General features: G+C 30.4%; 1 protein-coding gene across 2 annotated transcripts in view; it reads right to left on the bottom strand.

Moving 5' to 3' along the window:
• Positions 1-2,532: 2,532 nt before the first annotated feature.
• Pop1 (POP1 ribonuclease P/MRP subunit) overlaps positions 2,533-26,410 on the bottom strand; it is a 34,628-nt gene continuing 10,750 nt past the window's right edge. For both annotated transcript variants that reach the window (XM_075368432.1, XM_075368431.1), the window contains exons 3-7: positions 21,478-21,720; positions 13,080-13,905; positions 9,390-9,650; positions 7,056-7,269; positions 2,533-3,466 (exon numbers count right to left, since the gene is read on the bottom strand). In XM_075368432.1, the coding sequence (XP_075224547.1) occupies positions 2,644-3,466; positions 7,056-7,269; positions 9,390-9,650; positions 13,080-13,905; positions 21,478-21,720 (2,367 nt within the window). In that variant the 3' untranslated portion in view covers positions 2,533-2,643. The remainder of the gene's footprint in view (positions 3,467-7,055; positions 7,270-9,389; positions 9,651-13,079; positions 13,906-21,477; positions 21,721-26,410) is intronic.

The raw sequence follows: 26,410 nt of genomic DNA on the forward strand, positions 1-26,410 counted from the left end.
ATACAAATTACATTTAGTGTGTCAAAAGTATGGAAACTCCTCAAAACTTTAAAACCATTCCAGATAGAATACTGTAACTTTCAGGATAAGATATCGGTCTACTACTTTGCCTTTTGACAAGAAATAGAATTTCAACCCACTCTTGGTGGGAGGGGGGTGGCCAAGGGGTTGTAACTCAAATATTTTAAATGATTAAATATTTTATACAATTTTTACAAGAAAAATTGTATAAATAAAATGTTGGTACGTTGCCTATACCCAGAATGGTGGCCGGATAAATTTTGCATTTTGAAAATTACAAAATTTTAAGTTCAAATAATAAAATTAAACAAAAAAAAATTAAACTGAATTAAATTAAAATTTATTTTAAAATTTGACCAATTGATATTGTCTGCCTTTACCAAATTTGTAAGCCATTTTTGTTATTTACATCTTTTTACCCTTTTTGTATTTATTTTTACTGAAAAATTGTTGTTTTACTAATTAATTTTCACTGTGCTAATAATATTGCTATCAATATGTCACTTAGTGAACAGGAGAGGGTCACACTTTTAATGATGAGGGTGATAAAGTTAGGTTGTATAATGAATTGTTAGGTTATCTGTGAATTGTAGCAATTAATGCAATATTTAATTATCATAACCCTATTTCAAAAGGTTTAGTGTCAAAAACCATCAAATGATTTGAAGAAACAGGGAGGCATTAATAATAGGGGAAAACCAGGGAGACCTAAATCTGCAACAAACCATTAAGAGATTATGCAAGTATTTATTGAGAATCCTCATTCTTAGACTTTAACAGCAGCACGAGAACATAACAATAGTCGAAGTTCAGAGATTCGAACAATAAAAAGTGAAAATTTCACTCTTCAAAATTCATCTAGTGCAAGAATTTAATGAAGATGACTATGATCGAAGACTTGAGTTCTGTGAAATTATGATGAACAATATTTGTGCAGATCCTATATTATTAAACAACATAGTTTTTAGTGATGATATTATATTTTTTTTAAATGGTAATGTAAATCACCATATTTGTTTAATTTTTTAAACGTCCGGGACCATCAGTTAGGTATTGCTTCAGAGGATGAGATGAATGATTTGCCATGCTGACCGGGATTTGAACCTGGGACCTTCGGATGAAAAGCCGAGACGCTACCAGTTGTGCCATGGAAGCCACCATAATTGTCGATACTGGACTGATATTAATCCACACTGGTATGTGAGAAACATACACAGTATCCAATCAATGCATGGGTAGGTATTGGTGGTGGAAGATTGATAGGGTATATATATTTATTGATGGAGATTTAAACACAGTGAAATATGAAGCTTTGCTTCTCGACCATATCATTCCAAAAATTCAAAACATTGTTGACTCTAACTTCCAAAAAATTTGGTTTTTCCCTCATTTCAGTCTTTAGGTACATGAAATTTTAAATTTAGTTTTTGCTGGAAGATGGATTGGGCGAAGGAGTCAAATAGTATGGGCAGCGAGATCACCAGACTTTATTTTATTACTAATAATGGCCAACTGGTATTGACATAAATTAATTATATAATAATTTATTATTATATATGGTAAGTGAAAATTAATATATAATTAATTACCCGATTTGTCACCAATGGATTCCCTTAAATGGGGGCCACTTAAAAAGTATTGTTTGTCATAATAAGCCCCAACATATCCATGATTTACAAAATAAAAATTGAGAATCAACAAAAATATCCCAGGAAATCATTGCATAATGCAGTATCTCCTTTTACAAACGACTGTCAAAGAATAGAAGGAGGATATTTTTAACATTTATTAAAATGAAATTTAAGTAAATAAACAAACGTTATACTTCCATAACATTGATAATATTCATTTAATCAAATTTTTATAATTTATTTATTTGTAATAAACAGTTCCTTAAATTATCAATGTAATTTTTAAAAAATTCAAACTTTATCCCACCACCATTTTGGGTACAGCCAATGTACATTTTAATTTTTTGCCTGAAAGAGAGAACTTTAAAATAATGTATCACACAAAGGATGTTACCTTTTAAAATAAGTTACAACCCGTGGACCATTTCCCCAAGGGGGTTGAAATTCTATTTCTTCTCAAAAGATAAAAGTAGTTGGCAATACCTTATCTTAAAAGTTACAGTATTCTAACTGGAATGGTTTTAAAGTTGTTGAGGAGTTTCCATACTTTTGACTCACTCTGTATATGGCTTAGTGTCTGTTCATTATTTTTGCACTTCTTATAATAATAATTATTCTGGGTAACATAATCATATGTATATGTTATTAAATTCTTAGCCTCCTGTAATTTTACAATTCATTAACATTACAGTTAGTTTATTGCATTATTCAATCACAAGATAGTATAAAAAGGTGAACTGTGTATACTAAACTGTATTAAAGAGATGTCTTGATAACCCAATTTAAGTAAATGGAACATTGAATAACTGTCATAATGGAGTTTCAATCTCACTGCAATTAAAATAATTTTGAAAACCAAAGTAATGAAGTAGAAAACCTCATTTTTCAAAATCATTTAATGGAAAAGATTGAAAAAAAAAAACAATATATATTACTTTATACAGATAATGTTGGAACAATATTTTCATAATATAATTATTCTATCCATATCTTAAGATACAAAATTATTTATAATTTCAAAAGTAGCAAATGAATATTGGTAAGTGGAAGGCATTCTAATTAGAATGAACGGAAGTTTTTTATTAAAGTTTAATTTGTCTTCAAATAGATTTGACTGCTGCTGATGATACAACTCAAATAAAGAAGTCAATGTTACATAGGCGATACCTGTGCAGCAACTCTGAGTGAATGAATAACCACCACTGACTACATACCCCATTATTCTGCGACTGCATGAATCTTTAATGCTGATCGTCAAGGTATTAGAAGGGAGCCACAGTTCTTTCATTTTCTTCTCTTTATGTTTCACAATTTCATCAGACATCTGTTTAATAAATTTATAATTATCATCTTTGTTAATTTTTAATTTCTTTCGTTTTTTCTTGAGCTGCTTCAATAACCTAAGGTGATTTTTCTGGATATCTGATCGTTCACGAGCATTAGGATCAGCATGCGGTAACTCAACCGGGCGTTCATTGGTTTTTTTTATTAACAACTGTAGATCTTCTTTTGAGGGTAAACAAACAATAGAATGGTCACTTAAATTACCACGACCATAGACCTTAATATTAATACCGATTAACATGTTTTCTTTATCACTTTCATAATTATTAACATTAAAATTACCTTTACTACCGCTTAAACTTTTCTTCATTAGATTTATATTCTCCAGTAAAGCTCTATCCCTTAGAACAAAAAAACAAGAAGGCACAGAACAAGATTCATTCCAGTCCCTCAACAGTTCCTTCCATGAATAATGAAATGGAGATGTTATTCCAAGTTTGATAAAATTTGCCCGTTTTGTTGGTGGTTTCCTAAAAACATTTTAATTAACGATTGATTACTTTTATTACAAATCAGAGAAATAATAAAATAATAATTAACAGTATGTAAAGATTATCAATCCTTGAAAGGCTTACCTAAAGGTTATGATGGAATGCTGTGGTTACAAACACATTGGTGTAAGGGAGTGTAGTCATTTTTCATATGAGAAGTAATCAAAAGATTTCTGTCATATGTTTTGCCAAGAATCTTCTGGATAAATTGTGATGCATGGGCTGGAGTGTTGTCATGATGAATTTTGCATAGGTCATACTGAGTCTATTTTGAATATCAAGGCATAGTTTATCATAAGTATGCTTCTCAAGGACAAGCTGTCAATAACGTGTACTACATAAAAAACAGTGCTACAAGAATATTACTGCATCCACAGATCTACAGCCATAGTAATTATGTTAAGGCCAGCAAGACAAAGAGAATAGCAGGAAGTGATTTAAATGTTCACAAAGCCTCTGCGCATAAGATAAGTTGAAAAATATTTAAGAAATAGAATGTCAAATGTATGGATGGGATGATGGAATGTACTGATGTTAACTGTAATATTGAAAGCATGAGCTGATTTAACTATTTAACTATGTTTTGGATTCAAGGGAGATGTAATTGAAGGATCAAGAAGAAAAGAGGTTGAGGAAGGATGTCAACTTTACCTGCAATGATTGTGACGTAAAGATATGTAAAGCTGTATTGAAGGTATGTAAATTCAAAAGTATGGAATATTTTACACTGATGTAGTTAAGATAGGAAAATAAAGAATGAAACATTTACTTTATTGCACATACCTTAGCTATTTCTTCCATTCTCTGATGGAGAAGATGGTTGAGGTAAATCAGGATAAACCTAAGTGTGAATTCTAATAGCACATAAATGATTGGTTACACAATGGAAGAAGCTATATAATCAGAGTATATAACAACTAAAGTAGAATATATAGGCTGAATGGAAAGAGCTCACAGAACAAAAATTATCAAGGTGCCATTTAATAAAGTTAAGGAAGAGTGAGAATTGTTAGAAGAAATAATCATAAAAGCAGTGGAATAAGCCTTGTCAGAGTATGAAGTTTTAAGGAAAGAAAAGGTAACAATAAAGTTTAGGAATGATATTGTATGAGTAAGAACAAAGAATTTTGTACCAATTAATGGAACTTCTTCAAGAGCAACTAGTAATAATCAAGGTGTTTAACAAGGTAGCGTTATCAGTGCATTACTGTTTATTTTGTTCATACATAATACAGAAGATGTCATTAGACTGTCAAATATATGCATTCACTGATGATATTTTCTTGTTTACAGACTGACAGTAAACTACAACAAAAAAAAAGCTGAATTTATACTATTTGGTAATAAATGTAAAGATTCAACTGATAATTTAAATATAAAAATAGGAAGTCATGTAATTAAAGAAGTACAAAATTTTAAATATTTAGGAGTAATGATGACAAGCAATCAATTAAAAGTTCATTATCATATAAACCATTCATTTAAAGCCCACTGTGAATGTAGTAGTAACTGTTGATAGTTAATAAAAAAAAAACTTCTGTAAAATCTCAAAAAATTTGAACAATTAAAACCATGGTATGTAATAATATTATTCTACCTAATTTCCAATGCTGTAATGTAATTTTTTGCTTTCAAGAATATCGCATAAAATCTTCTAAAATTACAAAACAAATGTATAAGAATAATAACAACTGGTACACCTTTGTTAACACATCACAGTTTTGATAGATTTTGACTGACTCAGTGTAGACAATTTATTAATGTTTTAATTTTTATAAATAAAATACCAATAGGTAAAGCACTGGAATATCTGATATTACTGCTTATAATAAATGTACACAACTAAAAAGAAGTTAAGAGCATACATGGTATAATAATATTCTAGAACTACTCTAGTTTACAATAATTCAAAACTAAACTAAAATCATACTTAAAAACTAACGTATATTAATTCTGTGTAATATGCAAAATAGATTACAGTTAATAGCTTCTCAAATTATATAATACATTGTTAATTAGAATAATTTTCCATAAATGTAGAAGTTATATTTTATTTTTATGTATAATTAGCCTATTACTTAAACGAAAAAAAGAATAGAACACATCTAGAAGATTGAAGGGCATATCTAGACGATAGTAATAAAAGGAGAACAGAAAACAAGAGAATTTACTGTGACATGAAGATGTTGTAAGTAGAAACAAGAAAATCTAACAGAAACAAAAGGCAGAAGTTAGGGAATATTAAAAGAGAACAGGAGACAACAGAAAATGAACAATTGTGGAGGTAATATTTAAAGATGTTACTACACATAAAAGAGAAACATGAGCTGAAGGAAAAGTGAAAGGGATTGGGTGTGGACAGAGGTGGGAAGAAATGTAGGGAGTTGTGAACAAGGTAAGTCATGGAAAACATATTAAAATTTCTGAGAATATGATGATAGTAGGTTCATTATCTGTGTAATAGCTGTACATACAAAACTCACAAGTTCTTTTGTGAGTTTGTAAATGAGAATATAAACGTTTGTGAATAGGAAGAAGCTTCGGAAATGAGGAAAATGGGTGTTAAGAATTATATGTTTATAATTATGGAAATATACAGAGAATATAGTAGTAGAGTAAGCCCTCCATTCAGTAATAATGAGCATTTCAAAATAAGGAAGAAACTAGAGCAAAGAAATAATATTAAGCAATATTTTAGTATAATAGAGGGGCTGAGCAGGCAGATGATAAAACAATTTTTAATGATTATCTAGAGAACACATTTTATGGAACAAGAAAGTACCAAAAAGTCTAAGCTGTTATTTATAATATTAATTATATCCCTACAACAATATATGAAGTTAGGGCATGGAAGATGAGAGCAAACTATCTGCGGGCTTGTTTATGAACAAATAAAATTCTTGAGAGCAACAACAGTGAAAATGAGAAAGAAAGGATAAAAAATGCACACATAAGAGATTATCTCGCATGGGAGAGTGTTAGGGAGAGAATGGAATAAATTGTGATGGTATGGACAAATTAAAATTTTATGAGAAACAATTTAGTAACCTCTTTTCACTCATGGGAGTGTTGAACTACAGATAAATGATAGAAAACTAAGAAGTTCAAGGGTAAGATGGAAAAGAAGTAAAGTATAGCATGAGGAGAAGAGGATACATCTGGCACATTTAGTAGGTGACTGGTGTACTGGTAAATAGATAGATGTATGTACAAAAAGGTATATCATAAATAAGATTTAACCAAAAAGATTAAATGCCAAAATACAAGTTAATACCATTATCACACAACTGAAATGAATGTAGCAACCAGTTTTAAGAACTGGAAACTGCACAATTAATTTTCTGATGATTGTATTAACTGTTGATCCATTCAAAAGTGCTAAGATCTACAAGTTTTGAGATTTACTCAAATTTCTTGTTTCACTGATATGTACTGTTTTGTATTGTGTTCTCATTTTCACATATACAACCCTGTCTTAAAATTTTAATTACAATTTATAGATAATACAACCAGCTTATACTTTTATTGAAACATTAAAACAGATATATTTGTACTGAAACTTATTTACCTGAAATGTTTTTCAGTCATGCTAAGCTTGGCTTCTTCATTGTCAATAAGACCTGCTTCTGAGTCTGGAGTGACTAGTGGTGCAATTCCACTCTCATTATACAATGAAGCTTGCTCTCTTATACCACCAACACGAGCACCACGCCAAACAAGGGCAAGCCATACAGGCATTGTCCAGCCTGCTGGCAATACTACATCCCAACCATGGCCGACACCTATCAACACAGAAAGAAAATAATATAAACTCCACTAAAACATAGTAAGTTTCACTCCTTAAATAAGTGACTTTTATAGCTATGCTTACTTAATGACAAAATATAATGCAGTCTTGAAAGAAGGGCATTCTTCACATCTCTGTTTTCTAAATGAAAGAAATGTGTACTGGTGTGAAAAATTTACTCTTTTTAATTAATATTCTCAATTCATGTTGAAACTCTGAAAAATAACTGTCATTCTACAGCTTAGGATACTTAAAGGGAAAAATAGAAGGAAAACGAGGAAAGTGTAGAAGAAAGATAGGAATGACAACAGACATACGAAAGGAAAGAAGTTACTGGAAAGAAGTTAAAAAAGAAGCTCACGATCAAGAAAAGTGGAAAAAACTGTCCAGTTGAAACCTGTCGCAAAACAAATCCATAAAGAAGAAGGTTTTACTATTTACGATTAAATTGTTTAAATTCAGCACAAACAGCAACTCAACAACAAATAATTTTAATTTACCTTGTTATGAGTTGGATTTTTTCAGATGGTAAAGCATCAAAGACTAGGTTATATTTAAATATTTGCTACTTAATATAATTTTGTAGAATTCCTTATTAGATTTATATTATGAATCAGCAGTTTATTTCAAATAACAAACGCAAATTTTGTGTAGCTCTACACAAAATTTTATTATTTAGCTCTATCAAGCAAAAGGATGAAACAACAGTCTCAGAGAATTCCACAACTAAATTCTTCTGAATTTAAATTCTCTATTGTTCTGATTACATTATAATGAAAACAAAAATTGTAAAGTTTTTTTTTATCTAGAGTACTAGTAAGTAATAGTAATCAATTCAAAGAAAACCTGACTAACCTGTACTTTCTAATATAGTATACTATGCAAATAAACAATATAACATATATAGGAGAAGAAAAACCTGATGGTTTTGATTGGTTATTGTGGACATGGTAGGGATCTTGGAAGGGTGGGATAATGGGCGGAGCGCCCATTATCCCACCATGAGGAGTGGAGCATTCCTCACTATGTACTACTTCAGTTATCATGGAGCCGTAACACATTATTTTTGCTGTGTAAACATCTTTCAAAAACGATTTTTTAATGTTTACACAGGGAAGATTCTATTAACATTTCAACATCAGCCACCACAGTCCTATACTTTCTTGTAACACAATTATGGTATTGGTGGAGAATTTCAATAGGGCAGCATCAACATCAAAAGAAAACGATTGAGAGGATGAGATCTGAATGAACAACAGAGAACAATGAACAGGTAAGGCAGGCAATTGAAGCTAGCCCTTAGAATTTGGTGCACTGACCTGCCTGTTCTCTGAATGTTCCTAACTGAGCTGTCAACCAAATACTGTATTCTGACTATACGGTGTTGGTCTGAAACAAATTCAAGGCAACTTCAAAAGCATCCACTTCACACAACGGATCAGAGTGGTGTGTTGCTGAAGTTTGGGATTATCGGACCATATTTCTTTGGAGGTAGTTGGACAGTCACAGTGAATATAGAATTAATGCTAAAGAACTTCAAAAGGCACATAGATCAAGCAAAACTTTGGTTTCAACCAGATGAGGCAACTGCTCACATGGCTGGGGTTTCAATGGAAATGCCAAAGAAGATGTTTCCAGAACATTTGTAATTTATTTACATGGAAATATGAACTGGTCATCCTGTTTACCCAATCTTTCAGTATGTGACGTCTTCCTATGGGAATATTTAAAATGTAAGCGTATGCCAGAAAACTACATTCACTACCTGAACTAAAAGCCACAATTCAATGCAAGATGGTTGCCATACTGGGATGCTTGCAGAAGATATAATGAAAAGTTTGGTTATTGACTCTATAATTTGTGGACCAAAATGGATAGGATCTGCAACATGTTATTTTCCACACTTAATGTTAGCATACATAAAACAATTGTTTTTTTTTTTTAACAATGGAATACATGAATAGCACATGACTTGAAGTCTAGCATATGAATAAAAATGACCTTTGTAATTACTGAGGTAATTATTCTAAAAATCATCAGGTTTTTCTACCTGCCATGTACTTTTGGGTTTATATATGTAATTATTTACTTGTACATTAATAAATAATACTGTACCTTTCATTCTTCTATCACTTTGAGATGCAGTGTATTTACTGTTCTGGATTATCAATACAGGTAAATAAAATTTACTATCTTGTAAATGATCAGCAGCAATATCATCAATTGTACCAGGTATCAGTTGCTTGGACTGAAGGAGTGATATGTCATTTGTTGATAATTTACAGTTAGTTACTTTATCCCTGATACTTCGATTCCAAAGAGGATTATCACTTAAAAACTCAGTGTTCAGAGGTTCAAGTATATGTTCATCAGTACCTAAAATAAAAAAATCAACTAAATTACTAAAAATTTTGGAAGAAATATCAGATATGCTTATTTATGCATATACAAAAGTACAGAAAAGAGGAAAACAATTTCTTGATAAATCTTGATTCAGCTGTAATATTACAAAGGTTTCAGCTATGCAGAATTTAAATTCTAGGAAAGCTGGCTTTAATTTCCTGTTTTACAATCTGTATTGAAAATTAATTAGTTTGTGAATTCAGCAAGTGAAAGGACTGTTACTCCCTTAAGAAGTTAAAACTTTTACAGAAATTACTGAAATATGAAGAAAACTGTGATGCAAGAGGGAGAAAGGTGAACTCAAACTCAGAAAGTTGATTATTTCAACTCAGAAAGATTATTTCAATTGATTTTCAAGAAGCAATAAAAAGATTGAAAGGAAATTTTGAGAATGGAGTTACTATCCAAGGAAGAGAATGTCATGACTTGCCTACAAAATTATTATTTTAATGGAAACAAAATACTAATTAACAGAAATAGTCAATGGAATGAATTTATAAATCAGAAATTCAATTTTAAAATAAAACAATGATAAGATGGGAATGAGGAATTAGAATAGGAGACTATAATAATCAAGTTGAAAAATATTATTAGGCAAAAAGAATGACTGAAAAATAAATTAGAAATCAAAAGAAAGTTAAGACAAACCAAGTACTCATGTAGAAAAGAAGTTTGCTGATATCTATTAATAGACCTACAATTAGACATTTTAATAAAAAGAGAATACCAATGCTTTATGAAAGCAAAAAAAAAGATAACAGGAAAACCAGAGAAAAATAATTTTAGAAATGTAGCATTACAAATGTTGAAAAAATGTAGTTTGATAAAATACAAAATGAAAAAGTTTTAAAACAATTTAGAAAGAAAAACGTTTTGTGCCCTCCATCTAGTAAAAAGAAGAATTAAATCAGTTTGTATGTACTGGGTGACAAAGGGGAGTGTACTCATTTCTAAAAGAGAAATTACTTAATTTACCACCAAACTTTATTTTTGTAGTAAAATGTGTGAGAACTAATGCCATTTATTTTACATTTACTGACCTTGCATTCACCCGAGTAACAGTGTGGTGTGCGGTATCCAAGCGCAACATTATTAGAGCCGGGAGGTAGCCCCGTTGCTTAGGGTGCTCTGGTCCAGCCACATACAAGAGTGGGGGGTTGGAGCTCCCATATGAAGGCATCAGGGACCCTCGAGGTTTGAGAGGGCTGCAGGGAAGTGTCGGATGTGTACAATGCACATTCAGCGCTGATAGGTTAGGAGCCCCTCTGTTTTTGATTTTGTTATCGCGGTTATTGTTTCGTCCTCTGTTGTTGTTTTGAATCATAGTACCTCTGCCCCCTTGTGTCCATGTCATTCTGGCCATCCAGAAGCGGAGGTCGGCGTACTTCAATGAAGCTGGGAAGACCCCAATGAGATGTCCTAGGAGGGGACAAGACAGGGGGGCAGAGACGACTGCTATGACTCCCTGAGACAACTCTGCTTTGCCAAATGGCAGAGACTGGTGGCCTTGAGAGGAGTTAAAAACAAAAAAGCACAACATTAATGGTTCCTATTTTTTTTTTTTTTTTTTGCAGAGTGTGGGGGATAACAGTGAATTTCAGTCATTAAATGTACATGATAAACAATTTTTTTTTTGCCAGAACCAAAAATGTTGAACTTTGAACAAAATGTCTGGTTCCAACAAGATGGGCTACTGCCCACACTGCCTGACATTCCATGAACATCCTACTAGGATTGTTTCCTGATCACTTGATTTCCAGGTTCAAAGATGTCCCTTGGCCTCCTTGATCTCCCGACCTCTGATTGTGTACTTCTGCGGGTTTATAAAGGAACAAGCTTACATCAAAAAATCCCATTCATTAGACAAACTGAAGACATCTATTTATAGAAAGGTGTATTAAAAAACACAGGAGACATTTGAATATGTGTGGGGCAGTTTCACCTCTCAACCTAAAATCTGCATTAAGGAAGATGGACATAACCTTCCAGATTGATTTTTTTCTATGTAACAAAAAATTGGCGTTCCTTTCCACACATATTCAAACCAAAGTAATAAAGTCTGGTGTGTAATCATGTGTAATGTTCATTAAAAATGAGTACACCTCCTTGTATCTCTATGTATATATGTTGCATTAAGAACAATCAGCATACCCAAAAGCACTTCCAAGTCCATGATAAGCTTCTGCACTACTCTGGATAGGAGACAAGAATCCTCAATCAGATGAAAGCCCCCATCCACCAAATACCAAGGATACAATAACTCTTTTGGTATAAATACAATAAGGATTATGACTCCTCACCAAAAGCCACTGGAGAAAAGGTATTATGAACTAAGGGAATATATAAAGTAACTAATAAATATACCAAAATTAGTGCTTTAGTACCTCTATTTAGAAGACTGTGCTCTCATGTTCACAATTCCTTGAGAGGATATGTCTACACGAATGGAAGCAGAGCACATTATTGGTTAAATAACTTTGCAGCTCAAATAGATGCTGCAACAAATTAATTCATCTTCATACTATAAACAGAAATCCAAAATAATAGCTTATGATTCCTACAACAAATCCTTATACCTTAGAATTTCAGAATGTGAAAATATTCGGCTAATGTAAAAGTATTAGGATTTCAATTGAAAAGTAATTAGTTGATATATAATAAACTATTTATCCAGAATTAGTTAATCGACAGCAAAAACTAAAGGGAAGACAAAGATTAGAATATAAGTATCAGATAATTCAGGATGTAAGAATAACAAAGAACAGAAAGGAATTGAGGGTAGGGTCAAACCAATCAAATAACTGATTGAAAAATAATCACAATGTGTGTAGACAATCACAAAAGATACAATGAATTTTTACTGAAACATCTTGAACACCAATCGGCTACTACATTTTGTTAATTTGTTTAGAATCATTCCCAAATCCAATTTGCTTAAAGGAACCAAGTGTTCTATTAAGTGTTCAATCATTTACAATCATGACTCACCATATTTATTTACAACTCACATTGCTTATAGTATTTACTATTTACTATGATCTGATGTTTATTAATTTAAAAATACTACCTAACTTTAGCATTACTTGTAACATAGAATGGTAGAGGTTTAAATAAAATATGGACAAAATAAATTTCTATCACTTACTTTTACTTATTCTTAAATGTGATTTTGTAGCTTCTTTTATGATAATTAAATCTTTAGAGGTAAAGATTCAGTAAGATTTTTATAACATGGATATTAATGCTTTTCTTAGGTAGGAAAGTTTACATCTTGAGAGAATAAATAATAAAAACACTAGAATAGAATTCATTAACTCTCCTTAAAAATAATTATGTGCATGAAAAGATTTTAAAAAAAATTATTACATAAAATACCTACTTCACAAAGAAAAATGAATTTACCTTCAGTATCTGTAATGACTTTTCTCCGTTTATCTGGTAAAGTGAATCTAGGGTCACGTATAATAAGAGGCAATATCATTTTACATGGTAAATTTCCAGGATCAGAAATATGTTTTTTCATTTTTAACCAGAGTTCTTGTTTCCTTTTAACTATCTCTTCTCCGTGACATTCATTATAATAATCATGAATCCATCCAACATCTTTAGACAGTAATGAGTCCAAATCATCAGGATCCAATGGTACAAAAGCGTCAGTTAATATAGACTGTGAAAGTGGCCCTGTTAATCGTAATCTGTTAATAGTATCTTTTAATTCAATAACGCATACATCACTAAATGTATTACTGATGTACTTCACTACTTTATTTTTACTGATTTTTGTTGTTAAATTTTCAAGATTACTTTTGTTACCTTTATCAGAATTGGTACCCATCTCAATTTCATTATCACTATCACTATCACTATCACAATTAACATCCTTACATTTAATTAAGTCAAAAACATCAATAATTTGATGTAAAAAATTATTATAGAAAGCCGGATGTATCCAGATCCATAATGTACGCAGTTCAGATGAAGGTAAATTTGATAAATTACTATTGACCGATAATGATAATGGAGATTTCCATATGAAATTAACTGTACCAATAACTCCATATGGATATTTATCTTTACAATATATCATGGTTGATCCTTCTCTAGCTCCATTTAACACATATTTAGCACCAAAAGTTAGACCACATCGAGGATCAGTTAAATGATTTAAACCATTTAAAATATTGCTTGCATCGCCATTTATTTCAATACAGATATAATATGAAATATCCTGTAACACAAGGTTAAATAAATCAAAAACAGAAAACTTTAAAAAAAAAATTCATTGTTTATATCACAGAATATTATCCTCCTATTTTGATTTAACATAACAGTTTTATAAAACCAGAAATCCATCTTTACCTCTTAGCATATACTTTTTTGTAATTTCCGACAAACTGGAAGCACTAGATGGCAATACAATTGCTGTACTTCTTTCAGCAAACACAAGCTGTTTATTCCAGCCTCTGGACCAAGAAGTCATAATAAGTATGAAACGACATTATAAAAAGTTATTAATGCAAAATTTTCTGCGCAAATGAATTACAGGTAGAAGAGTTTTGGAAACTGTACACCATAAAGGATGCAATATATAATATTTTTGATGCTTGGGAAGACATCTTGGAAAAGACACTGAAGTTGAGCTGGAATAAATTGTGGCTCTACCAGCTACCAGAACCAAAAACTGAAGAAGAAAATGCAGACAAAAATTTGAAACTGAAAGAAATTTGTGACAGCATTTCTGGTTTAAATGATGTTACAAATGAGGAGATAGAAGAATGAGTAAAATTATATGACACAGATTTAGGCTACGAAATATTAAATGATGAAGAAATTGTTAATCATATTAAAAATAAAGGACGGTGATAAAGATGAAGAATTCGATGATAATCCAGTGAGTAAAATGAGCTGCAAAGAAATCGTGGAAATACTGATGAATGGATCAAATGATATTCTGATCAAAAAGAAGCACAGGTGGTGAAGTTAATTGCTATGCAACAAGTTTGTCAATTCACATTAGAAAAAGAGAGGACGTTAAAAGTGCAAAGAAAATTAACAGATTTCTTTAGAAAGTAAAATGAAGTGTAAATACGTAAAAATAAATTTAAATACAGTACCTTTTATGTTAAGGTTATCGGTTTCACAGATAGAAGTGCTTATATAACAAAACAAGGCCTACAATGTTCTGTAGATACTGTGCGTTAGTCTTTGACTTACGTATTACAGTGTTGTATGTGCAGTGATTTTTTTTTAACTACAATACAATATATATGTAATTTTTATAAAAAATTGTGTTAGTGAATCATTTACTTATGTAAGTATACTACATGTTGCTGAATAATGAAATACTAAATATTCAGTAGAATACAAGTTAAATAGTTAAATTTCATCAGTTTGCAATCTTTTATGACAAATTTAGTAACAGGAGGGGGTGATAACAGTTAGGCACTGATCTCTATATAACTGGATAAGGGATCCTTATGGCGTAAAATACAATTAAGTGTTCAATATTGAAGCATATTCCAGCGCGAATGAGATGCTTGGAACTAAATAAAAACCATTGTACACTTAGCGACTATAATTGTGATGGTAGGGCAGTGTTTTATCCCTACTCTTTTTTCCTGTGAATGCAGTTTCATTTTATTTAGTTCTACCACTAATTTTGTGGCACTAGTTTATACTTCAAATTTTACCAATTCCAATACATGGGATCCCCTATCCAGTTACATAGAGATCAGTGAAGTTAGGCAAATACAGCGTTAATTTTTATATAACACGACTTTTGTTACACTGTATGGTAATTCAGCATTTTCATTTATTCATCACCCCCTCAGTTTCAAAGGTGACAAATTTTCAGGGTCCTAGTGTATATAGCACTCAGAATACTGAAGAAAACCCCAGAGTAGGGAAATGACAAGAGCATGTCACTTACTACTTCCTCACTATGATGGTGAAAAATTTCTAATATTAATATTTTTAACTTTAGTGTCTGTAAATGAACTTCCAGATCTGAACTATTCTTTCAAAAGAAATAAATTCAGCCTTTTTCCAATACTTCATTCACAACACATAAATAAAGAAACAAAGCCAAACTTTTTCTTGTAATAGTACTTTTTAATGTCAACCTACATAACCATCACAGTACTGTGAAATAAATGCTTCGTTACTTCAAATATGTAAACAAAAATCTATATTTATTAACATTATTACCCTTCATGCAATATAATGAATTTATTACAAACTAATCCTCAAAATGAAAAAAAAGACTTAAAAGTTTATAAGTTATGTTTCTATCAGATTTTTGTTCTATCTAATTATGCAATACTGCAGAGCATTATTTTTATGACACTCACAATAGCAACGGAAGTATAAAAATTCTGTTAGAGAATATTTTAATACATATGCTTTTACAGGAATATATTTGTTACATAATAATTATACTAAAATTATTAATTTAAAATATAAAACCGCTGATAAAATACAAAAAAAGAAGCTAATAGTTAAAAGTACTACTCTAGCCTCATTTCTGCCAGACTTGTTTAGTATGCACAGCCAGTGTTCTACACTCACGAAACAAGATGTACTTGTAATAAGTAACTGCTTTTCTTTTACTGATCAATATTTTTTAGTATACTAACATAATATTACACTTATGTAGATATTACATAAATGTAAAAATTTGTTAACTTCAACCACTGTATCTGGCGTCTGTTTTGAATATGTAAATATTATTTTAGAATTGCTCTACATCTTTTTATCTTTTGTTAATCAAATAATAGATAATGGTTATTATTCTTATTTTTAAGAATAAGTAAGTAAACTCTGTTTTGACATCCAAGACAATGCTTTTCTTTTCACTTTCTTCTCTTTAAATAATTTAATTTGCAATTATTGCAAATGAACTCAAATTAATTTGCTGTTAGATTATCACATGACATGTAGTGTCAATAAAGTGACAAGTGTTAATAAAAAAAAAAAAAGAAAGAAAGAGATGATTAATTATACAAAGCCAAACTTTTTCTTGTAATAGTACTTTTTAATGTCAACCTACATAACCATCACAGTACTGTGAAATAAATGCTTCGTTACTTCAAATATGTAAACAAAAATCTATATTTATTAACATTATTACCCTTCATGCAATATAATGAATTTATTACAAACTAATCCTCAAAATGAAAAAAAAGACTTAAAAGTTTATAAGTTATGTTTCTATCAGATTTTTGTTCTATCTAATTATGCAATACTGCAGAGCATTATTTTTATGACACTCACAATAGCAACGGAAGTATAAAAATTCTGTTAGAGAATATTTTAATACATATGCTTTTACAGGAATATATTTGTTACATAATAATTATACTAAAATTATTAATTTAAAATATAAAACCGCTGATAAAATACAAAAAAAGAAGCTAATAGTTAAAAGTACTACTCTAGCCTCATTTCTGCCAGACTTGTTTAGTATGCACAGCCAGTGTTCTACACTCACGAAACAAGATGTACTTGTAATAAGTAACTGCTTTTCTTTTACTGATCAATATTTTTTAGTATACTAACATAATATTACACTTATGTAGATATTACATAAATGTAAAAATTTGTTAACTTCAACCACTGTATCTGGCGTCTGTTTTGAATATGTAAATATTATTTTAGAATTGCTCTACATCTTTTTATCTTTTGTTAATCAAATAATAGATAATGGTTATTATTCTTATTTTTAAGAATAAGTAAGTAAACTCTGTTTTGACATCCAAGACAATGCTTTTCTTTTCACTTTCTTCTCTTTAAATAATTTAATTTGCAATTATTGCAAATGAACTCAAATTAATTTGCTGTTAGATTATCACATGACATGTAGTGTCAATAAAGTGACAAGTGTTAATAAAAAAAAAAAAAGAAAGAAAGAGATGATTAATTATAATGATTATTGTTTTTAAATTCTGTAGCAGTAAAAGATAATGATTATAATAAATCTTTCTTTACAGATTAACTTTATACTGCTAACAGAGAGTGCATTAAATTAATATAAAGACAATCACCGCTTTTTTTAGTTTAAATACAGCATACTTTTTTATTAATGGAACATAACAATAAAGTTTAAAAAATATCATTAACAGAAATTAATAACTAGACATAATAAGAATAATAAAGTTAGAATAAACTTAAGTTTTAGGCAAACTTAAAACTTCAGGTCAACCTCAGATTTCAAGAACTCATAAATAAAATAAAAAGCAATTACTTAAAAATTTACATTTTAATTTCTTAAGAGATACTTCCCTTACCATTAATAAAAGTTTATTATTATTATAATCTTTTATAACCACATAGGATCACTTTTGGTCAGACCATTATCAAAATCTTTTTGATGGGACTGTTTGTGCCTTGCAGTTCTCCCAGTACTTTTTCATACATTCCAATCTTCATGCTCTTTCTAGTATTGAAAATGTTCATGTTGTGAGTTTTTTCTTGTGAGTGTTTTTGTTCTTGATTTTCTTGTTTAATTTTATCTTATCTATGGTGTCTACTGGTGATAAGGCCATATTCCTTCAGATCCTTTCTTATTTCTCTGATCCATCTGCATCCTGTCTTAGTATTTTTCAAGTAGAGATTGTACTGTATTATTATTTTCAAATTATATTTTGAGGCCAATTTTATTTGGAATGTTTTGAAGTTCTAATATCTGTAATTTAACTTTGTCAATGTCATTTGCTAGCAGTGTCAAGTCATCAGCAAAACTAAGACAAGTTTGTTTTGATCTTTCAGCCTATTTTTGTTTTTGGGGGACATTTTTTGAGCCATTCTCTCATTACAATTTTTAAAGTGCAGTTGAATAATAGCAGTGACAGCCCACTGCCTTAGTGGAGCCCTATATTGACCTCAAATGGTTTCGAGAGCTCACCTCTCTGAATTTTACCTTTGTCTTAGTGTTTGTGAGGGTCAGTTTTATCATGTTTATTAATTTGGTACATAGTTCAAGGTGTCTGGACAGCTCTTTCAGGATCTGTAACCTCCCTGGTATCCTCCTAGTTCTTTCTCGAGTTGTGAATTGATCCTGCTGAGGATGATTATTGAAAGACTTTTATATGTTGTGCCTAGGAGTGACATTCCCCTATAATTGTTAAGTCTGTTTTTCTCCTTTTTTGCATAGCAGAAGAATCTGAGCTGTCATCCTGCATTCTGATAGTTCTTTGATCCAGATGTTAATAAGCTGTTGATGAAGGGCAATTTTTGTTGATTTTCCTGCCTGTTTTCATGTCTCTACAAAAGTCTCATCTTCTCCTACTGCTTTGTAATTCTTCATCTCGCCCACAGTAGTTGGTAAACTTCTTTTATAGAGGAAGAGTTGATGTTTTCTGGTGTTGTTGTTATTGGGGTGTTGGTGTTGAAGTTTAGGAGTTCTGTTCTTTCTTCGCAATTTAGGAGTTTGTTGAAATATTTAGTTAGGATTTCCACTTTGTCTTTATTGTTATGGGCCAGTTTATAGTTTTAATTCTTTATTAGTAGGGTTAGGGGTGAAGGTTTTGTAGTAGTTTCTTGACAGTGATTTATTGAATTCTTCATCTACTGACTTCAGTGTGTCTTTTTTGGTGTTGTCTTTTTATTCTCCTTAGGGTTGGAGTGGTTTCTTTTTTTGTTTTACTAGATTCTGGAAGGATGTTTCTGATTTTTTGAATTTGTGAAATAGCCATGCTTGATGTCTTTTCTCCACTGTTCCACCATTGATGTTTTGTATGGGATTTTATTGGGCTAACTCTTATGTGATTTGTTTAAAATTGTTAACTAGATCTTAAAGTTTATCCATGATTGTTATTTTTTCAGCTGCTTTTTGGTAATTTTCATTCTTAATTAGTTGGGTAGGGTCCATTTTTGGTGTTTTATCTATGAAGACATGGTCTAGCTGCCATCTCCTTTAGCGTAGTAAGGGTGTTTCCAGGTTTTGAGGTTTCCTTTTGAAATATGTGCATTTCAAGATTAGGTTGTGTTTCTGCAGAGATTTGACAAGTCTGTCCATTTTTGTCTGTTTTCTTTTGAGCAGGTCATTTTCCGATGATGTTACGGTATCTTTTTTCTTTGACTAGTTGAACATTGAAGTCTCCAATTAATTGTTTAACATAGTTTTTGGGGATGTTATTTATAGTCAGGTGTAAATTCCACAACTTTTCTATTTCTTTATGGTCTTTTATAGTTATTTTTATTATTAGTGGTTACATGGGTGTTTATTATAGTGCAGATTTTATTAAATGCTTTTAGGGTGTGTTGAGATTCTTGGGGATTGTGATGTGAATTCTTAAATGGAGTTTATTAATTTTGAGGCTGACTAGAAAACCTGTTCCAAACTGTGGGACTTTTTCATCACTCTCTTCACAGGTATACCTTAGTAGAGCCTATATCCTTGAGATTCCATGGCATCCTGGTCAGTGTTTGTTATTTCCTCAGATCCATGATGAGAATTTTGTGTAGGTCAGTTACACCAGTTATTATTTTTTGTTTACCAAACTGCACAAGCAAGTTTACATTGTGAATGGAAATTTAGGTAATTTGCTTCAATTTGATTTTGGATTTTGTATTTTTCTTGTTCTTGGGTGTAGTGTTGGGGCATTCCAATGCTTCCAATCGCATGTTACCATCTAAGTGGCAGCCTACCATATCTGAATGCTGTCTTCTCTGAACTCTGGTGTTGCTTGGTTCAGCCAGTGAAGTATTCTTTAAAAGACCTTTCATGGTTCACTGTCAAAGAGTCACCACTACCTATGGTGAGACTAGGTCCTGACTCTAGATGTGATCTATTGAGGTGTGATTTGATAACTGAAACTGTGAGATTTGTTTAGTTCACCAGTCAAATTTTTCGATTTGTTCTGGATAAATCCAGGCGCAACTAGTGGACGCTCAATCCGACTTTTGTTAAAGTTATTTTGGAGAAAATTTACATACAAAGTCTGATCCTAAAAATTATGCCCAAATTTATTACATACGTCTATATTATTTATAAAAAAGCTATTCTTTAAGAAAATATTTAGCTTGTCTTTGGTATATCAAGAATTTTCAAATGTTGAGAGTTATATTCCTATACTTGCATTCTCTATGAATGTTTATTCAAATTCATAAATAAAGATGAAATAAATGTTCAGATTGCCAACAACTGTTCTTTTTGGCTGCATAAAAAATGTTTCAATTTTTTATATGGCAAATGACAAGATTGTCCGCAAATATAAATTTTATAAATCAAGTATTAACAAAGTAAACTAAAATAATTGAACTTGGTGATAAGTTTTTTAAAACAAACAAGATTCTAAAATTTTAATATACACATGCTGAATATGTAATTTACAGCTACAAAGTTAATCTTAATAAAGTTTACATATTTTATATATTCTAAATTTTGTTAATCCCCTCAATCTTAACTTCATTAAATGAGTCATGTATCAGACCGCTGATAAACACCCACTCTTCAACCACAGTATAACCACTTAATTAATATAACTGAATTTCATTCAATTCCTCTGCACTATGATTAATTGAAACCAAAGTAGTGTGTTATGTAGAACCGGCATGAATTTAGGTAAACATACAAAACATTAACCATTGTAAAATAAAATAAAGGATGTAATAAGGACATACGTGAAACTCCAAAACAGACGTATAATTTCTCAGAATAAACACAGTTTACAATAATCGCTTACTGTCTGCAACAGCATACACATAAATGAAATATGGTTTAATCAGTCATCAATAAAAGCTTTATAAAAGCTAACAACAGATTTACTCTTGTGTAAAAAATAAAATAAAAGTTTATTACCTGTAGTAAGCAGTGCTGTGTAGAAGCTCTATAACATGCACGATAACTTTTATCATTTGGATAGTGCGGTAGCTTATAACCCCACTTACTGATCATATGGAAACGTTTAGCATGCCAAATATGTGTTTCTAACCAAATAAATGAGCGCTGTCTTCTGTTATATTCATTTAACAAGTTTTTTGGTCTTCTGCGATACTTCCGTCTAGGACGCTTAGTTTCTGCAGGACAGCCAGATTTCTCTCTCTAAAGTATCATTAAAAAAAAAAAAACTAAATTTAATTAATATCAAATAACAAAATTAGAAATAATAAACTGTTGACATTCAATCCTTGAGCTCTTACTAGTTTAATGAAAATATTTAGGGAAACTGTGATAATATATCATTACAACAAATACTAAAAGGTAATTTACTAGCTAATAATTATTACTGATTTAATATATTTCTTTTATTTAAGGCAGTAGTAGTCTTAAATGAAAAGACAACCTTTCTTATATATAAAGTAAAATTCCTGTAATTTTACTTTACCACATTTTACTTTACCTTTTTTTTAGAGGAGTAAGTTCCAGTTTCCTAAAGTATAAAACAAAAAAAAAACAACTAGAAGCAGTCCAGTACCAAACAATACTGATATAACATTTTGTAAAACACTAACTGCACTAACACTAAATCACTGCTGTCTGCTTATGTAAGCTCAAAGTTTTACCTTAATTCATCTATTCATCGTTATTGTTAAATCAGATTCATAAAGTATTTTGATAACAGTAATTTAAAAATACCAGACATGGAAAACCTTCCACTTCAACAAACAATAACACTGATGCAATTTATGAAGATTGGCTTTTAATTTTTCTAGAGATTGCTAAGGAACAGATTCCATCAGCATGGAATTATGGCACACATTTTAACAGAAAAAACTTGCATGTACTCTATCTATCTCCATGTTTTCTAACTGATGATCAGAAACAATCATGCTAACATCATCCAAGATCTTCTTAACTGTATCAATGAAACCTTTTTGGAAAGCATTATAATAGATGAGACTTGGGTTTATGGCTATGTTGTGGAAAAGTGGCAATTTTTCCCACTGGAAAGGATCACTCAGGCAAAAAAGTCTACACGATTTGATCCTACATAAAGATGATCTTGATTGTTATTTTTTTTGACTGGAAAGAATTAGTCCATAATGAATTCATACCACATAATCAGACGGTAAACAAGTAATTTTTCAGCATTTAGGAGATAAAGTTTGTAAAAAGAGGCCTAATTTATGAGAAAACCAGGGTTGGTTTATTGTACCATGACAATGCACCAGCTCATGCATCATATCTTTTATCTGCAATTATTTGGCAAAGCATGAAACACAATCTATACCTTACCCATCCACCATTTCAGATCTCTAACAGACTTTTTCTTATTTCCCAAACTGAAGGTTAATTTGAAAGGACATGGTCTTCAACTATAAACAAGATTGAGAAAAATGTGATACAATTGTGTGCCATTCTAAAATATGTGTTCCAGAAAATATACCAAAAATGGAAGAAGAATTGAAAGGGCTGTATTGTCAGCAATGGAGACTAACTACTGTGAAAGGGACAATCCTAATAAAAAGATGAAAATAAAGTTTTTAATACATAAATTTGTTATTTTTTGGGCATGTGTATGCATGCACGCACAAACACATATTTATTTATTTTAATATCTTGCACAATAAAAACATTAGGCATATTATTGTACATACACATATATACATACACAAATTAGTTTAATTTTTCTGGTTATCACTGACAAAATAATTTTCTGCTTATTCTACAAAATATTATCATTCACAATAAGAAGTGATTAAGTACACACAAAACTAGCTCACATCATATTAAGAGTTTAATTCTGAAAGAAAATGAATAAATAACAAAAGCATACCAAAGAAGGTAAAGAAAACAAATGCCAATCTGTTCAAGGATAAATAAAGGAGATTTTTATTTTTAACAAAGATATCATTTGAGTTTTCTAAAACAGAAATTAGATGTGTAGTAACAAGTAGAAACATTTGCTTATAGTAAACTATTAAGAATAAAAGCAACTGTTGAATCAAATTTTGCAACTAATGCCAAACTATGACAATACAATTATGGCTTCAATTACTAAAACTGTAGCTATAAAAGATTGCCACTATTAGGGTTAAAATTCAATGTCATGAAAAGAAAAACAAATAGTACAAGATCATATAATATTACTCAGAACATCATCACAAAAATAATAAAGTTACAAAGTAACAATAATATAATTTGAAAGATATCATTGTCATTAGAATCCTTCGTGCCCACAGTGCTCAGTACTATGAGACAAGACAATGAAAGGAAAATTAATACTGTAAAAAAAATAAAATCTATTTTATGAAAGTGGACTCCGCATGACTTCCTTGTATGCCTATTAAATTACATATACACATTTTTTTTTGTACTTCATTTAAACTTATTTCACTTGAAAGTGAGATACGATCCTCCACTTCTTTAATAAAGTGGACAGTTACAAAATTGCATTTTGGTGGACACCACATTGTATCACATTTTTTTGTGGTATCCACATCAGCATTTTATATTGGTTTATATATTAATTTTGTTTCACGTCGCTCAAGTAGTTTATATGGTGGAAGTGAGAATGTGTCAGATCCGTAACCATGGACACATCAGTTCGAATTCGACTTCATATATATATATATATATTAACTTTACTTTTTGAATTTAAATATATTGATTTATTAATAATTATTAACCTCTGCAAAAAGTTTTGAATTAAAATGAAAAGTACATAACATTTTATTTCACTAATAACTTTTTTCATACTTTTTTTTATTGTAATTATTCAATTATTATTTATGGTAAAAACGTTTTTACAATCAGAGGTTAGTAAATTATTAATAAATCAATACATTAAATTTAAAGAAAAAGTTAAAAATAATAGAAAGGAAATGAAGTCTAATTGAAACCAATATGCCTTCCCCTTATAGGATCCAAACATTCCATTAATTACAATTTTATTTGGCTATTAGTGTGGAACCAATGAAAATAAGAACCACTTATGATATATCATTGAAAAGCTCTCAATGAAGGCTTATTACAACAGTACAAAATTCAAATATTTTTGGATTTTGGACACTTTTGGTTTAGTCGATTGCAATCAAAAGGGGAGGTGCACAACTAGATGTTACAACAGTCTTAAATCCAAAATTTCAACAATCTATGGCTAATCGTTTCTGAGCTATGGGAGATACATACGTATGTACATATGTACACACAGACATCATGCCTGAACTAGTCAAAGTGGATTCCGGGACGGTCAAAGTGGATAATTCCGTTGAAATCTGAAAACCGAAATTTTTCGTGATCACAATACTTCCTTTACTTTGTACAAGGAAGTAAAAAGAAGCCCGTTCATTGTTTTGAAATGCCTTAATAAAATGCTAAATTAAATTATTAAATATTTATTACGCTTACAGTTTGGTGCTGACAAGTATGAATCACATAGACTAATATTTAAAAATTAAAAATTTTAGCTTATCCTTGTTTACATTAAAGGAATATTCAATTTGCTAAAAAGAAGTGTTCCTTGATCTTAAAAATAAAATAGCAACCCATCATTATCAAACCAGACAACAGAAATGTTTTCTTGTAACTTAAAATAATATTCTGACTTCTGAGAAAGAGCATTATTATGGTTCCACTATCATTTTTAATAAATTACAAACTCATTTAAAACTTTTCTTCATCAATCTATTTAAACATATTTGTTAACAAATTTGTTTTTACAGAAACAATATTACTCTTTTGATTAATTTTTAAACACCAATTAAATAATACCCCATCCCATTCAATACATGCACAAATATATTATACTTAAATAATTTTCATTAAAGTCTTAGAAATTGTGAATTATTTTGTAGTTATCTTTTAGATTTAATATCTTCATGTATTTGATGAATTTAACCTTATATTTTAAATACCTGAAATACTATTCCCGACTTCATTAACATAATGTATTATTATGCAGTAATCAGAATAAGAGATTTATTTATTTATTATGCTAATCATTATCACCTGGTTAGTTTTTGACATAAAAGTTAGTTGCATTTTTCCAAACTTGCTGGCAGCTTATGTAACCAAAAAATTACATAACTGACAAAAAAACATATATTTACAACGATGTTTAAAACCATACAATAAATGAAATGTAATTCTACTATTAAATTAATACTACCATTATATCCCACAGTCAAAAGAACACATCAACACACTTTATCCTTTTATTCTCTGTTAAAATTTTAATTCAATTCGATTTATTTCTTTCCACAATTCCACATAAAAATTACAAATATTTAAGTATACAATATTTTTTTTTTTTCTTCAGTCATTTGACTGGTTTGATGCAGCTCTCCAAGATCCCTTATCTAGTGCTAGTCGTTTCATTTCAGTATACCCCCTACATCCTACATCCCTAACAATTTGTTTTATATATTCCAAACGTACACAATTTTTTCCTTCTACCTGTCCTTCCAATATCAAAGCGACTATTCCAGGATGCCTTAGTATGTGGCCTATAAGTCTGTCTCTTCTTTTAACTATATTTTTCCAAATGCTTCTTTCTTCATCTATTTGTCACTTTATCCACCCATCTGATTTTTAACATTCTCCTATAGCACCACATTTCAAAAGCTTCTAATCTTTTCTTCTCAGATACTCCGATTGTCCAAGCTTCACTTCCATATAAAGCGACACTCCAAACATATACTTTCAAAAATTTTTTCTTGACATTTAAATTAATTTTTGATGTTAACAAATTATATTTCTGACTGAAGGCTCGTTTCACTTGTACTATTCGGCATTTTATATCGCTCCTGCTTCGTCTATCTTTAGTAATTCTACTTCCCAAATAACAAAA

Source organism: Lycorma delicatula, chromosome 6, assembly GCF_047948215.1.
Source record: "Lycorma delicatula isolate Av1 chromosome 6, ASM4794821v1, whole genome shotgun sequence".
Classification (NCBI taxonomy): Eukaryota; Metazoa; Arthropoda; class Insecta; order Hemiptera; family Fulgoridae; genus Lycorma; species Lycorma delicatula.